At 41.1% G+C, this 17,262-nt stretch overlaps 1 protein-coding gene across 10 annotated transcripts in view; it reads left to right on the top strand.

The window, feature by feature from the left end:
- Positions 1-17,262, top strand: part of STAU2 (staufen double-stranded RNA binding protein 2) — a 304,412-nt gene that overhangs the window by 157,188 nt on the left and 129,962 nt on the right. For all 10 annotated transcript variants that reach the window (XM_019925182.3, XM_033843221.2, XM_033843223.2 and 7 more), the window contains one exon: positions 14,763-15,070. In XM_019925182.3, coding sequence (XP_019780741.1) covers positions 14,763-15,070 — 308 coding nt within the window. The remainder of the gene's footprint in view (positions 1-14,762; positions 15,071-17,262) is intronic.

The raw sequence follows: 17,262 nt of genomic DNA, 5'->3' as shown, positions 1-17,262 counted from the left end.
GAGAACTTGTTTTCAAGTTCTTTTGGATAAATACCCGCAAGCGGGATTGCTGTTTCATGTGGTAGTTCCTTTTGTAATTTTTTGAGGTAGCTCCACCCATAGTGGCTACACCATTTTATATTCCCACCAACAGCGCACAAGGGTTCCAGTTTCTCCATACCTTTGTCAACACTTATTTCCTTTTTGTTAAAATAACGGCCGTCCTACCAGGTGTGAAGTCATACTTCATTGTGGTTTTGCGTTTGCATTTCTCTAATCATCAGTGATGTTGGGCATCTTTTCATATCTGTTGACCATTTGTATGTCTTCTTTGAAGAAGTGTCTGTTCAAGTTCTTTCTTTGCACATTTTCAACCAGGTTATTAGTCTTCTTGTATTAAATTGCAGGAGTTCCTTATATATTTTGGATATTAACTCATTATAAGATAGATGGTTTGCAGGTATTTTCTGTCATTCCATAAATTGCCTTTTCACACTGTTCATTGTTTCCTTTTCTGTGCAGAAGCATTTTAGTTTGACATCATCCCGCTTGGTCTATTTTTGCATTTTTTGGCCTGTGCTTTTGGTATCACATCTAAGAAATCATTGCCTAGACCAATGTTATAAAACTTTTCCCCTATGTTTTCTTCTAGGAGTATTATAGTTTGGGGTCTTATGTTTAAGTCTTTAATCCATTTTGAGTTGATTTTTGTGTATGGTATAAAATAAGGATCCAATTCCATCCTTTTGCATGTGGATATCCAGTTTCCCCATTTGTTAAAGGAACTGTTCTTTCCTCATTACGTAGTCTTGGCACCATTGTTGAAGATCAGTTGACCATATATGTGTATTATTTCTAGGTTCTCTAATCTGTTCCATTGGTCTGTGTGTCTGTATTTATGCCAGTATTCTAGTGTTTTGATTACTGTAGCTTTCTAATATATTTTTAAATAGGTAAGTGTGATGCCTCCAGTTTTTTTCTTCTTTCTCAAGATTGATTTGGCTATTCAAGGTCTTTTGTAGTTCCATATGAAATTTAGGATTTTAAAAAATTTCTCTAAAAAAATGCCACTGGGATTTAGATAGGAATAGCATTGAATCGATAGATTGTTTTGGTAGTCTGGACATTTTAATAATATTACATTTCACAATCCATGAACACAGGATCTCTTTTCATTTATTTGTGTGTTCTTTCATTTCTTTCAGCAGTTTATAATTTTCAGTGTATAAGTATTTACCTTTTTGGTTAAGAAAATTCCTAAATATTTTATTCTTTTTGATGCTATTGTAAATGTAATTGTTTTTGTAATTTCCTTTTCAGATTGTTTATTGTTAGTGTATAGAAAAACAACTGATTTTTGTCTGTTGACTTTATGTATTGCTACTTTGCTGAATTCATTTATTAGTTCCAGCAGGTTTTTTTGTGTGGAATCTTTCATGTTTTCTATATATAAGATTATATAATCTGCAAATAGAGATAATTTTACTTCTTCTTTTCCAGTTTGCATGCTTTTTATTTATTTTTCTTGCCTAATTCCTCTGGTTAGAAATTCCAGTATTTGTTGAATAAAAGTGTCAGAAATGGGGATTCTTGCCTTGTTCCTGATTTTAGAGGAAAAGCTGGACTATTTTTTTTAATGTATTCACTCTGACCCCAAATTTTTATTTGTCCTTCATAAATCTTGTTTCCTTAATTTCTGCTATGGACTGTTTTTATGAAGTTTGTTTCTCTTGCAGAATGAAGCCTCTGGTTGTCAGCTTTCAGAGGGAGCGTCTTTAGCATGCTCATGGTCACATAGAATGACAGATTTCGTAGGGCTCTCTTTTGTTCTCTTTCTGATCCGTTAAGCTTTTTGCCTCTATTATGGTATAACACTCAGCTGTTAGGCTCCACTAATTGCAGCATATAGCCCTATTGTTTTCTTAGAACATAAATTGCTCTCATTCTGATACAATTAAATTTGGTCCCTTTTCAGGAGAGTTTTAAGTATCAGTTGTCTTCCAGTGATCTGACTCTTACTTTATTTATTTACTTATAGCTGTGTTGGGTCTTCGTTTCTGTGCGAGGGCTTTCTCTAGTTGCGGCAAGCGGGGTCCACTCTTCATCGCGGTGCGTGGGCCTCTCACTATCGCGGCCTCTCTTGTTGCGGAGCATAGGCTCCAGACGCACAGGCTCAGTAATTGTGGCTTATGGGCTTAGTTGCTGTGCGGCATGTGGGATCTTCCCAGACCAGGGCTCGAACCCGTGTCCCCTGCCAACCACTGCGCCACCAGGGAAGCCCCTAAGGAGAGTGTTTGAAACCAGTATTTCAGATTTGTTCTGTCCCTTTGGGCCTTCTTCTTAGCTGTCTCTTTCCCTGGTTCTTTCTGGGAAATTAGCTGGTTTACGTTGGAACTTGCTGCTGCTTTCATGAAGCTACTAGACTCCTGTGAATTGCTGAGCACCCAAATCTCCAGTGTTTTCAAGAGTGCCCTTAGGCTTGAACTTCCCTACGTTCCATTTAAAATAAAGTCACTTCCTTTGGGAAGGCTTCAGAGCTCTGTTCTCATGGACTACCTCACCCCTGGGCAGAATTCTGAGTCCCTGTTCTGGAGTGGGAATGGGGACGGTGGCCCACTTCTCTGAGAGTGACACCCCTGCTTTGTGAGCAGGGTGTTGGTCAGGGGAGGTAATCTCTGGTGTTCTTGGTTTGCCTTTTCTGACATGAACTTCCATCCTGTGAGCAAGCTGAGGAGAGAGCAGTCAGTTCTCAAGTGTTCTCGGCCTGCTGTGCCTGTGTGGAGCTTTCCCTGTATGAGTGGTGGCTGGGTGGAAGAAAGGATTGCCTGACTTTTTGTCTGTATACATGAGGAATTTAACTTTTGAAGCTTGGAGCTGGGGGAAGTGAGAAATTGTGGTGGCCTGCCGTTCTGGTGAGATACCATATTACTTATAGGCGGTTGAGGAGAAAAAGAGCCCCATCTTTGTAGCTGCATGTGGTGGACGGAATGGGTCATGGCTCAAGTGCCAAAGACTTTTATTCTTATTGAGATTTGTTAGATTTTCCTGAAAAAATGTGCAGTGATTTCTGATGCAAAACCTGGAGCTAGGCTAGGTGTCACAGGTTGAGGGCATAGTCCTCTACAAGACTGCTTCACTTCAGACAACAGCCACTATTGGGAGGATTTCCAAAGCCACCCTCACTTCTGACCAACTGGCTATAAATTCAAGGCTTCCCACTACCCTTTAGATTTGATAATTCACTAGAATGACTCACAGAACTTAGGAAAGTCTTTTACTTAAGATTACAGTATTGTTATAGCAAAAATGATTCAAGTCAGAACTAGCTAAAAGAAAGAGACACAAATGGTAAGATCTGGAGGGTCCCAAACACTAAGCTTCTGGTATACTTTTTTTGATGTCCTTTTCCCATGGAGTCAGGAATGTGTCACTCCCTACCCAGTGATGTGTAATATGCACAGAGTATTGCCTGCTAAGCACTCAGTTTCCAGAGTTGTGCAATTTTTGTGGGCATTTATTTCACAGGCATAACTGATTGAGTCATTGGCCATGAGGTTGATAACAATCTCCAACCCTCCTCCCCCTCCTCAGAGGTTGGGCTGCTACCATGGGACTCAAAGCTCCAACCCTCTAATCACATAGTTGGTTTTTCTGACATAACCATCCCCCATTCTGAGTCATCTTGTTGGCATAAACTCTGACATGGTCCAAGGGGTGCCCCATGAATAACAAAGACACTCCTGTCACTCATGAAATTCTAAGGATTCAGAGGCTGTCTCCCAGGAAGTGGAGACAAAGTCCAGCCAAATTCTCTATTACATGGGAGAATGTTTTATTTGTTATATGCCCTTATATTCAATTTCCAGGGACTTAAAAATATTTTAAAATGACTATTCTCTAGTTTTGGCTGTTTGTTGGGGTGGGTCCGTAGACCTCCACATGTCATCTTTTGGAAATAGAATGTCTGCTTTCTTTTGATTAATATTTATAAGATATGTCTTTTTCCTCATCCTTTTACTCTCAGCTTACCTATATAATTATATTTGAAGTGAATTTCTTTTAGGCAGCATGTAGTTGGGTCATATTTTTAATCTACTCTGACAATCTCCTTTTAATTGGTATATTTAGATCATTTATATTTAATGTAATTATTGATATGTTAGGACTTAAGTCTGACATCTTATTGACTTTTTCTTTCTTTTTTTTTAAGTAGGGTTTTAAAAATATTTATTTATTTATTTTTGGCTGCATTGGGTCTTTGTTGCTGCGTGCGGGCTTTCTCTAGTTCTGGCAGACAGGGGCTGTACTCTTCAGTGTGTCACACAGGCTTAGTTGCTCCGTGGCATGTGGGATCTTCCCGGACCAGGGCTTGAACCTGTGTCTCCTGCATTGGCAGGCAGATTCTTAACCACTGCGCCACCAGGAAAGTCCTTATTTACTTACTCTATTCTTCTGTTTTCTTTTTCTTACTCCCTATGGGTTACTTGATCACTTTTTAGAATTCTAGTTCAGTTTCCACACTCTGATTCCTTTTGTGCCCAAGGTGGGGGACTCCTTTTTATTGCTGGATGGAGTAGGAATTCTGGTCCCTGCATGGCCTTCACTGACACCACAGTGGGGATAACCTTGTTACCACTAGGTGATGATTAAAGTCCTGATTCTCCACTCTTCCTCTTCTGACTCCACTCGTTACTGCCAGATTGGGGTAGAAGTCCAGGCTCCCTGTGTGGTCTTCACTGAGACCATGGGGTGGGATCATAATCCCTGCTTCATAGGGTCATTGTGAGGATTACTGAGCTAATATATGCAAAGCCTGCTATCTAGTAAGGACCACATGAGTTTTAGCTATAATTATGACTGTTTTGTGAGCTCTCTGTAACAGAGGCTCAGGATGCTAACAGAAGGATACTGTTGGGGCTGCTGTGTTAGGCATTTCAGTATGTGTTTCTTCCTGCTGAGGGATTGGTCATTTGTGTCATGTGGCAATATATATAATCCGTTTTTAGTCTTTTTTACGTCTTAGGGGAAATAGTCACTAATGGATTTTTTCCTGTGAAGAAATAACTAGTGAGGATGATCTTTATTTTACCAGCAATGTTTTTATCCCGTTTGAATAAACTTAATAATTGAACACGACTCATTGTCTTCACAAGCTGCTCTCACACTTCATTATCACTGCAGAAGTTTTGTCCTACTCAGTAGAAATACTCACAGTTGTATCTTTATGGAAAATGTTGAGCCTTGAACACATTTCTGCTACATAAGCCAACTAAGTGAGACCTTCTTTACTATTAAGATGAATGTGAGTTTATTCACCATACTCAGGGTCCTGCCCTTCGTAATTATATACTTTTTATTTTTCTCTTTTAAAGAAAAAATAACAATTCAACCGTGGGTTTGAAAACTCTGACTGGCCCCTTTCTTTGGCTAAGCTAGTGTACATTTGTGTAATAGAACTGGCTTTCCAAAGGCATTGCCCAGTTCATTTCAAATTGTTTTCTTAAAAAATGAAAAGATGAATATTCAAAAAACTCTTTTGTTGCTGTTATTGTTGTTTTTGTTTTATTAAAGAAAATGTATCATTTACCATTTCGTTCCCCCCTCCCCAAATTGCACAGCTGATACAGTCAAGGCACAGTCTCTTTCAGGTGTGCTGGCGGCTGCATCATGCTGTCCTGTCGGGCCTCTGCCCTGGAGTTCCACCTCTGTGGATCAGGAATGGACTAAGCACTTTTCCTTCTTGGCACTGTGCTCACCACAAGACTTGCATATCTTCCGAAAAGTTCTTTGTCAGTAGTTTTATTCATAAGCATGCACCAAATTAATAACTTTTCACATACATCATGTTAAATGGAGCAAAAAAAAATAAAACCAATAAAATACACAAGTTAACAAAATCAGTGCTTTCATCCAACTCAAGGGCAAGAGCCAGGTTAATTTTTTTTTTTTTTTTTTTTGCGGTACGCGGGCCTCTCACTGTTGTGGCCTCTCCCGTTGCGGAGCACAGGCTCTGGACGCGCAGGCTCAGCGGCCATGGCTCACGGGCCCAGCCGCTCCACGGCATGTGGGATCTTCCCAGACCGGGGCACGAACCCGTGTCCCCTGCATCGGCAGGCAGACTCTCAACCACTGTGCCACCAGGGAAGCCCAAGCCAGGTTAATTTTCACCGCTGATTTAAGTTATGCTTTTTGAGTACATTAAAATACATCATTTTGTTTATTCATTCAATAATGACTCTTTTTTTTAAATGTAGCTGTTTCTTTTAATCCAGATAGGTTTAGTCTCATCTATACGATAAGATGTGACCAGATTTTCGCTAGTTGAGACTTCACCTGCCAAGGTGATTCTGAAACTGACCTTAAAAAAGGAACTTCTAACAAATTATTTACCTGTTTGTTTTACTTTTTCATTGTATTGCTTTTATCCAGCATTTCCTTTCTTAGTTTAATTTTCAGAAGTTTCCCTCAAATTTTGCATTATTAATACTTGTCTCCATTTAAATAGTTGCTTAAAAATCAGGCAGAACTAGGGACCCAAGTCCCTCCACTGGAAGACCAGCTAGATAACGAGCTGTGTGGGATAACGAGCTGTGTGGGGTCCCACCAAAATATCCCCGTTTCATTCATCTCAACAGCAGGGCCATGGGAAGGAGCGATTTCTAAGTTCCAAACAGCCTAGCAGCTTAAAGATCATGCAGAGGATGGATTGTCTATCCCTCTACTCCATGAGGATGGCCATGGTGGTCCAGTAGGTTCTTTCTTGGGTCGCATGTACTCTCACCTAATAAATGACCTCAAGCTTCTCTGGCAAAGAACAGAATCCCAGCCATGGGGCCCACACCCCCATCAGGTTCTCTCTTACTCTCACGGAATGAGAGGCCAAGCAGCCAGAGCCTGGGGAGCCAGGGCTGCACGTTAGGCACATCAGTGGTCAAAGCTGGAGCCCTCAAGGTCCTCTCTACCTTGAGGTCTCAGCACTGCTTTGTTCTAGGACCTCTGTTCTGGGAGATGCCCAGAGCCGCATAACGATGCTTTCATGTAGTTGGGTTTTTAAAACTTTTTAAAGTTGTAAAAATGGTACAGAGAGGTTGTGTGTACCCATCACTCAGCTTCTCCCAGTGGTGACATCTTAGGTAATTATAGTACATTATCGAAACGAGGAAACTGACACAGGTATGATACAATGAACTAGACTACAGACCTTACCTGGATTTTGTGAGTTTTCATATAAATGTCTTTTTAAAATCACTGTCAAACTGATAAATCTTGCTGTTTTTGCTCATTCTTTTCTCAGATTTCCTGTTTTGAACCAGCAGTTTTATTTTCCAGGTTTTAGGAATTTTTCAATTATAATTTTTTGAAACTTTAAACTTAAGGTTTTTTAAACAGATTAGAATGATGAGATTTTGCCACCATCAGGACACACAAGGGAAATTCAGTGAGTAGCAAATGCTAGGAGAGGTGGACTTTACTTTTACAACAGGAAAACCAGTCACATAATGTATTTATACCTGACTGCCACTTGAAACTTTGGACAAGAGAAGATTAAAATAAAACTCATTAAGAATCTATTTTGCCAATAGCAACCAAGTAACTTTTGAGATAGCCAGTTCTAAATTGGCAGGCACACACCCTCAAAACCTGGGGTGTGTTTTAAGATAATTGATGCCAGTCAGGAAGCAGGACTCTGTCTTCCGAGGTAGTACTAAACAAAACGTCTGATTGGAGAAGGAACAAAGTTCTGAGGCATCAGCTTTCAAAACACATAGAAATAATTGGCTTTCTTCTTAAAATGTGGCGAGTCATCCTTGATGGTGTCTACATAGGAGCAGAGTCTACCCACACGTGTTAAATCTCAGTCCGAAGAACCCACCACCGTTTCTGCTCTTTCTTTCATTTACGAAAGTATTTTACCTCTGTGTGAATTATAACTTTTTGTTATGAAAAACTCACTGTGACAGAGTAGACCTGAGTACTCTTGGGTATTTGAATATTTATAAACGGAACATGGAGTCCAACAGTATTGTGGCAAGAATTCAAGGTAATTTATGGAAACAAGCAGTAAGATTTCTCTCTCAGAGCTTTGGTATAAAAAGTGACAAGTTCAGGGCTTCCCTGGTGGCGCAGTGGTTGAGAGTCCGCCTGCCAATGCAGGGGACACGGGTTCGTGCCCTGGTCCGGGAAGATCCCACATGCCGCGGAGCGGCTGGGCCCATGAGCCATGGCCACTGAGCCTGCGCGTCCGGAGCCTGTGCTCCGCAACGGGAGAGGCCACAACAGTAAGAGGCCCGCGTACTGCAAAAAAAAAAAAAAAAAAAGTGACAAGTTCATTTTATTAAGCAATAGCTATGTGTTCATTACACAGACTTGCAGAGAAATCCCTCTTTATAGACTAATATAACCACTTGTACCAGTGAAGTGACATTATCTTTCTTGCTCCGTTGACTTGCCCTGTTGTTCTGATACCCCTGATACCACTGTTCTTCAGCCTCTGGAACAGTTATGATGTTAGTGAACATCAAAAGGCCAGGTTCTGCTAAGTTTGTTTATCTATACATATGATAAGACGTTTTAATAGATCTCAATTCAAAATGTCCTCTTCAGCTCTTCCAGTAAGAACTGGAGCTCCAGGAAAATGCTGCAGGAGGCATTGCGTGCTGGAGGGTTTACACACCTATTTGAGAGAAACGTAAACCTAATGGGGAAAACAAGTAAAAAGGGCACCATGGCCTGGCATTCCTTATTTGTAAGATGTCGCAGTCCCTGGCAAGTTGGGGCTTTTAAAATCCTGTGTGAACATTGTATAATCTAGGGAGATTTTGGTGAGGCAATCTCTGGAACATCTAAGATCAACCATGATGACATTGGTCAACCGTGGAACCAATCTGGGTAAACCTCAGTCTTGGAGTTTACTTCCTGGATTAAACCTAGGTGTTTGGAACTGGCTGGACATTGCATTTTGTGCTCTTCTTGTTCTTTCAGGGGGCCGTTTAATGTAATGTTTAAGTATCCAAGCTCTAGTGACAGACTACCTGGAGTTAAAGTCTAGCATTGCTAATCATTATCCATACGACCTTGGCTGTGTTTTTTTGTTGTTTTTTTTTTTCTTGGCTGTGTTTTGTGACTTCTCTGTGCTTCAGTTTTTTCATCTATAATATAGAGAAATAAAAATCCATTTCACATGGTTGTTGTGGGGTTTAAATGAGATAATGCGTGTAAAGAGCTAGAATAGTGCCAGTGTTGTATCTGCGGTGTAGCCACGTACAGTGGTTTCAGATCGACAGTATTGAGATGGGAGTATTGGGGCTTCCCTGGTGGCGCGGTGGTTGGGAGTCCGCCTGCGGATGCAGGGGACGCGGGTTCGTGCCCCGGTCTGGGAGGATCCCACGTGCCGCGGAGCGGCTGGGCCCGTGAGCCATGGCCGCTGAGCCTGCGCGTCCGGGGCCTGTGCTCCGCAGCGGGAGAGGCCACAACAGTGAGAGGCCCGCGTACCGCAAAAAAATAAATAAAATAAGATGGGAGTATTAAAGGCAAAATCAGGGACGGAAGATAGATGATGGGAGAACAGGTTCAGGACATCTGCAGATAGAGGGTAAATATAACAGCTATAACAAGCCTGAGCAAGGGAATACCTTCCAAGGCCATGAGCAAAACCGAGGTCAAAGCCAACAGGAAAAAAGGCTTGGGCCTGTGAGGTGGTCACATGAGAGAAAGTTTATCTGTGCAGTAATCAAGTAAATGTAAATTAATATAACAATGAATGTTGTAGAGTGGCAGTAATTATTTAGAATAACTAAAACCTGTTTTGACAGACGTGTAGGAAAACAGGTTTTAGTCACCCATTGCTAATAGAAGAATAAATGGATATAGTTTTTCAGGAGACAGTCGAAAGTCCTTAAACATGTATATCTGAGCTTACTCTTTGAATCTGCTTTTCGGTCTTTACCCTACTGAAAAGTGACTTAAATTTACAACAGGAAGAACCTAAATGAATTGTGACTGATCCAAACACTGTTACTAATATTCATGTTGAAAATCATTCGGTAGTTGACTGCATAAATCCACAAGTGCCTTTACAGTCTTTCAATGGCTGTTACATCACTTGAGCTCTGCAGAAAGGAATCTTCTTTATGCATGAAGAAAAGTCGATTCAGGCTTTACTGTAGAATAAGGGAGCCTGTACTCTGCATGAGTTCTTATACTGTGATGTAATGCCTCTCTTGAGTGTTGGGAGAGCATTTTCTTTGCTTTATAATATTGCTCTTGGCAAGCCCATTACTTCTGTATAATAGCAGTACTGAGATAATGCTGTTAGTTTCCTGATTTCTTAAATTGAGTATAGAATTTAGAGTCATACATTGAGTTATTCTTTAAGTAAGAATTACATATGGTGTTTTTGCAGCTAGTGAAAAAATTAAAAAATTAATAATATGACATAGCACTTAATCAAACTGGCAAATATTTTTACTTTGTTGAGATAAAATTGAAGTATAATAAACTGCACATATGTGTACAGTTTGATCAGTGTTGACATATGACTGTTTTTGCTACACTTCTGATACCAAATGTATAGGCATTTTTTTCCCTCATACCAACCCATTCTCCAATTTTCCAGGCACTAACAGGGTGTCCTACAGTTCAGTTCTGACATTCCCCGGAATTAGCACAGACTCCGCAGATTAAGGGCTCCGCCACACAAGATGCCCCACTTCGGCCAGTCACAAGTCCCATGTTGCCACCGGTACTCCTGACCAACTGGCTATAAATTCAGGGGGTTCCCACATCTCCCTTCTCAAGTTCGATAATTTGCTAGAACAGCTCACAGAACTTGGGAAGATACTATCACTGGTTTATTATAAAGGAATTTAAAACAAAAAGCCAGATGAAGAGGTACACAGGATGAGGTTCGAAAAGCTCTAGAGCACAGAAGCTTCTGTCCCCATGGAGTTGGGGAGCCCGATCCTCCCGGCATGTGGATGTGTTCAAAACTCAGAAGGTTCCCAGACCTTCTCATTTAGGGGTTTTGTGGTGGCTCCATTATGTAGGCATGACTGATTAAAATGCTGACCGCTAATGATTGAACTCAAATCTCCAGCTCCTCTCACCTCCCCAGATGTCAGGTGGTGGGGCTAAAAGTACCTTTTTTTCCTATTTTGGTATTAGATATTATTAAAAAAATCTTTGCCACTTAACGGCACTAACAGAGAACAGTGGCAAGGATTTTTTTTTTTTTTTTGGGGTACGCGGGCCTCTCACTGTTGTGGCCTCTCCCGTTGCGGAGCACAGGCTTCGGACGCTCAGGCTTAGCGGCCATGGCTCACAGGCCCAGCTGCTCCACGGCATGTGGGATCCTCCCAGACCGGAGCATGAACCCGTGTCCCCTGCATCGGCAGGCGGACTCTCAACCACTGCGCCACCAGGGAGGCCCCAAGGATTTTTTAATAATAATGTCCAGTACCAAAGTAGGAAAGAGAAACTTGCATATATTAGTATGGAAGCGTGAAATTGGCACTGCTGTTGGAGTTGTACCAACTTGGAGCAGTTTGTTAGTGTCAGAAAAACTAAAAGGCATATTCTTCGAACTAGCAATTCTGCTTCTAAGTGAAGGAAATCAATCTTCATGTGAATAAGGATGTAATTGCAAAAAATATGTTTCACTGTATTGTTTTAATTGCATGAAAAGGAGATAAATTAGATGTCCAACAATGCGGAATTGTTTAAGGAAAACAATTCATATAATGAAAATTTAAGCCTTAAAATTATTAATGAAAGTATATTGTTTTGTAAACAACAAAAGGATCATGTGGTTTTTTGTTGTTGTTTTTTTCTTTTTGCGGTACACGGGCCTCTCACCGCTGTGGCCTCTCCTGCTGCGGAGCACAGGCTCTGGACACGCAGGCTCAGCGGCCATGGCCCACGGGCCCAAGCCGCTCCACGGCATGTGGGATCTTCCCGGACCGGGGCACGAACCCACGTCCCCTGCATCGGCAGGCGGACTCCCAACCACTGCACCGCCAGGGAAGCCCTCATGTGGTATTTTTATGTTTTAACTTATTTTTTCAAGTTAACAAAAAGGTATATAGGAAACAAGACTAAAAGTATATTTTTAGAGCCAAATGAAAAAGTAGTTTCCTCTGGCTAGTGAGATTCATCTGTATTTTTTCCAATGCATATGTTTTCTTTTTAAATTTTTTTGTTGAAATTTTTCCTGGATATAAAGCTAACAAACACAAAGGCATAAAGTAAATCCATAAAATGGGATTGGTATGTTATTTTAAGCTATATAAATCACTTATTTTTTTGGCTGCGCCGTGCGACGTGCGGGATCTTATTTCCCGGACCAGGGTTCGAAGCCAAGCCCCTGCGGTGGAAGCACCGAGCCCTAAGCAACTGGACCGCCAGGGAAGTCCCATTTATTTTTAAAAGCAACTCCTTTATGTTTAATGCCGTCAGGATGAAGTCTCCTGGAGCTTCGCCCCTTCCTGCCTCCTCCTTCCCCCGTTGCAGTTCGCACCTCCTCCTTCTTTTTTTAAAAATTTATTTATTTATTTATCTTTGGCTGTGTTGGATCCTCATTTCTGCGTGAGGGCTTTCTCCAGTTGTGGCAAGCGGGGACCACTCTTCATCGCGGTACGCGGGCCTCTCACTGTCGCGGCCTCCCTTCTTGTGGAGCACAGGCTCCAGATGCGCAGGCTCAGTAGTTGTGGCTCACGGGCCTAGTTGCTCCCCGGCACGTGGGATCTTACCAGACCAGGGCTCGAACCCGTGTCCCCTGCATTGGCAGGCAGACTCTCAACCACTGCGCCACCAGGGAAGCCCCCGCACCTCCCCCTTCTTGCTTTCCTGGGCTTACTCTGCTAGTGCCCGCGTTTGCTCATGCTGCCATCTGCCTTCAGCCCTCTTCCTCCCTGGCCCAGTTCTCCTCATCCATTGAAATGTGCCGTCAGTACCACCTCCAGGAAGCCTTTGCTGAGCTCCTACCGCTCCCTAACCCACCTCTCCAGAGGCACTTACCACCCTATGTTATTTATCCCTTTCATTTTCCTCTCCTGAGAGACTGAGGGTGACTTGAGGTCAGGACAGTATTGGTTAGCACAGTGCCTGGAACCTAGTAGTCGGAGCTTAACTGGTGTGTGTGTGTGTGACGTGTATGTGTGTGTGTGTGTGTGTGTGTGTGTGTGTGTACAGTAGAAATAAAGATATGATGGGATCAAACAAGCCAGAGTATTGGAAGAAGTGTGAATATATTTGCATGATGGGAGCATGGGTTCCACATGAGTATTTTAGTAGGATGGAGAGGTGAGGAGGGGCCAGGTCACTGAGGGCTTCATATGTCATCCTAAGAAGTTTAGATTTTATCGTGTAAGTGAGGGAGCCAGTGAAGACTTTAAAGTAAGAGGGTGGCTGGTCTTAGCATTTCCCCGAGTGTTAGATATTATTAATATTATGTGAAAAGCCTGGATATAAAATAAATTTGGGAAATCCTGGGTTAAACCAAGTTGAATAGATTTCTGTTCTTCTGGACTTCTCAGTCTTTACTGTGCTCATGTGCATTTTTAATCCTCCAAAAGGATGTTTGTGTGTGATATAATTTTCATTATTTCCCCAATTTATTTATCATGGAACCCTTATATTGGGGGACTATGTTATAGAACACATTTTGGGAAATGGACACTGGGGAGACTAGCAGCGGTGAAACTTTTAGTGGTTGTTAAAGTAACCCTGGCCAGAAACACTGAGGGCTTGTATCAGGAGTTTAGTGGTCGGAAACGGGGAGGCGGGACCAAGGGAATTAAGTTGTGTCTCTCAGAGCGCATCCTCCAAAAGTGGTGATTTATCAGTAATTTTAAAAGATAATATCATGATTTGAGAGTCGTTAAAAATCTGATCCAAAGATATTAGAACAAGCAGTGTGAAATGTGGTTTGAAACCTCTCTGAGACAAATGGTAGTCAAAGGAAAGTGCTGTTTTTATATGTTTACAACCCTGCCAACTGCTGACACAGCCCCAGGCTCACTCCTCTTGATATTAGAACCTGTGTGTGTCCTGGCTTGAACTAATGCACTTGGTGATGACGGGGCGAATTCTAGACTGCACACGGCAGTTACTTGTTTGTGGGTGACTCAAAGATGGTTGCCAGGAGTCTAGGTTGGGCAGCTGAGCAGGTGGATGGTGGTATCATGATGAGGTAAGCCAGATAGGAGACAGTTTCGGGGAGAAGATGCTCTGTCGCTTTTTGACATGTTCATGAGATAGAGTTGACGGTGGGACATAGGAGAACACCAGTAGGCCGTCAGATATAGGAGTTTGTTCCTCAGATGATTTGGACTGACCCAGTCTTCATTTTTACCCACTGTGTCTCAATTGCTGCATAGGTTAGGGATTTTGCAGCAAAATCCATGTTAGGGATCTCTTTTATGAGATCATAAAATACTAAGTTGCAGGGTGAAGACCCTGCACATTCCTAATCTTATCCCATGTTGCATTTCCACACATCAGTTACCTGTGTTCCTCCACAGCTTCCCTACCACGTACATTTTCCCCTGAAGTCACTTCGGTGGCTTGTTTATACTAATGATTTTAGGAATATTGAAACATGCGTTATTCACCTCCAAATAGGAGACTGCCGTTGCCTCTGCAAGCGTGGGGAAGGTGCTTGCTTACAGCGTTTCTCACTGCTCAGTCACTGTGGCAAGTGAAATCCTTGAGTTAATAATGTTATAACATGTTTCTGTTCCACTTACTTTACGTGTAATAACAGTGTTCCTTTATTTTACTTGTAGCTCCAAAAGGAATTCTTCATTTGTCTCCTGATGTTTATCAAGAGATGGAAGCCAGCCGCCACAAAGTCATCTCTGGCACAGCTCTAGGCTATTTGTCACCCAAAGATATGAACCAACCCTCAAGCTCTTTCTTCAGTATATCTCCCACCTCGAGTAGTTCAGCTACAATTGCCAGGGAACTCCTTATGAATGGAACATCTCCTACAGCTGAAGCCATAGGTTTAAAAGGAAGTTCTCCTCCTCCCCCTTGTTCTCCAGTACAACCTTCAAAACAGCTGGAATATTTAGCAAGGATTCAAGGCTTTCAGGTATGAATTAAAAGCAAAAACAAGAAAACAAAACAATCCATTAGCCCCAAATCCTTCATCTCTGTCCATCAGAAAGCTCATTCTTGCCTGCTAGCGTGACTTCTATGCCACTTACATTGTAAATTATTAGGAACACAGAGGACAGAAAAACGAGTCATGTGCACATGCCTCATTTTAAAGATTTTTCATTCTCTCCAGTAATTCTTTTGCCGCCTGGCTCTCCTCCATATTCCTTCTTCTTCTGTTTTTGTTTTTGATTTGTTTTTTTTTAAACATTTTTCATTCTCTGTTCTGTGTCCTGCTTGGGTGCCTCTATTCCCTCACTCTCCTCCCCAAACAAAAGTGCTGCCTTCATACATTTGGTATTAGTATTTAGCACTAAGGCCTCCCTCATTTTACAGTAGGGTTTTTTCTAATGATGATTTTACTTTCATAGCAGTTTTGAATTTGGCATTCTATGGCTAGTAATGATTCAGGTATACCACTAAGGTACAACATCCTAGAAGTCTATGATCTTAGGAGTTAGTTAAACATGGTATTAGAACAGTAATGCTTTCTAGTTGTCTGAGGCATGAAAACATGTATCGTTTTACTGGATCGTGTTTTGAACCATCTAGGGTAGCGCCTACCTTAGACGGTACCAACAAGTCTATTTCACCGGGCAGTCTAAATCTAGCTTACAGTCCGCTTGTTGTGTGTATGAATTTGGGGCTGGAAACCTTCCCCCTCCCCCCCGTTTAGTCAGTGTTCCCTTTTGAAAAAAAACCCAACAATCCTTTATGAGTAGAACTTTTTAAAGAATTGTTAACTCTAGGCAGAGGAAATACCTGTGTTCTGACTTCTTAGTTGCCTTGAAAATCCTGTACTGAGCTGTAATCACTAACTTGACTGGGCGAACAGCAGCGTGCTTGTGTGTAGAAAGAGTGGACTGCTCCCTCAGATTTCATTATATTCACCCCCCTTTCCATCTTAGTCTTACTCCTTAAGACCAAAAACTGTAATTTCCTTTAGAAATCTTCTAGAAGATCTGTATTGTGTAGAATGATCATGTATTTATAAAAATTTTACAAATTTAGATATAAGAGAGAAGATCATGTGTTTTACCAAGATCATGTGTTTTTTTGTTTCTCATCACAGAAACCTGATTCTTTCACATCTATTGCCAGGTAGTCGTTGAGTGTTTTTACTTAGACTATTAATACGAAATCTAAAAAGCTGTTACCAGTTTGGGGCTCTGTCATCTGAAATTTTAAACACTTAACTTAAAAATTAAAATTTAGAACTTGTTTTCGTTGTTTACCTTAAGAATAACAATAAATCACTGTTTAAAATAAAAGGACCTTGATTCACACAGTTAAAGTACTGGAAAAGAAAAACTAAGCAATTTTTAGTTCTATCTATAATTTGCATAAGGTGAACTAGAAATAAACTGTGATGAAAAGGATTTCACTGTTTATTTACAAGTCTAGTCATTTAGAAATGTCTGAAAGTAACACTGCATTTGCATTTTTATAGAAACAAAGCACAAATCGCACTCAAGCTCTGAATTGATTTTTTGGTTGGAGATGTTCCTCTGATGTAATTTTGCTGCCAGAAGAACTACTTAAATTTGTATTTATTTGTTAATTCTTAGCAGTGACAACAACTATAATTTTAAAATACCTTTACTTTAGTCAAAATGTAGAATCTGTTTCTCCTATATTTGGGCTGAGTACTCAGACCTTTTTTTTTTTTAAAGCTTATGCTGAGATAATACACTCTTACTTATGGACACGTTAAACACTTCCAAATTTGTGTATGGTGATTTTTACATACTCATGAAGATAAACATGGTTTTAAAACGTTACTGTGCTGCTTTGGTCAAATGAGCTCGGTGTTGCTATGAAATATTGTTTTGCTGACGGGCTGCAGCCTGCAGTGTGTGGTGAACAGACTGTGGGAAATGGCTTCCCTTCCCTGTCAGGTGCCCGGCACGTCCTCATAATGTCACGGTAGAAGAGTCTTTGTGGTTAAGAGTTTTAAAGCCTCTTTCTTTATAGGTAACTTTCTCAGGTACATTTACCTGGTAGAAAAACATGTAGATTGTTTCTGTTTCTTAAATGTTTTAATTGGACTGTAGTTTAGAAATTATAGGGCCAGCTTGTTATGGATGACATGCTGTTATGTTATTTTCGTTTCTGGAATTTAAAAAC

The sequence above is a fragment of the Tursiops truncatus genome, chromosome 17 (assembly GCF_011762595.2).
Source record: "Tursiops truncatus isolate mTurTru1 chromosome 17, mTurTru1.mat.Y, whole genome shotgun sequence".
In the NCBI taxonomy this organism is placed as follows: domain Eukaryota; kingdom Metazoa; phylum Chordata; class Mammalia; order Artiodactyla; family Delphinidae; genus Tursiops; species Tursiops truncatus.
This window is presented reverse-complemented; position numbering and strand designations above follow the sequence as displayed.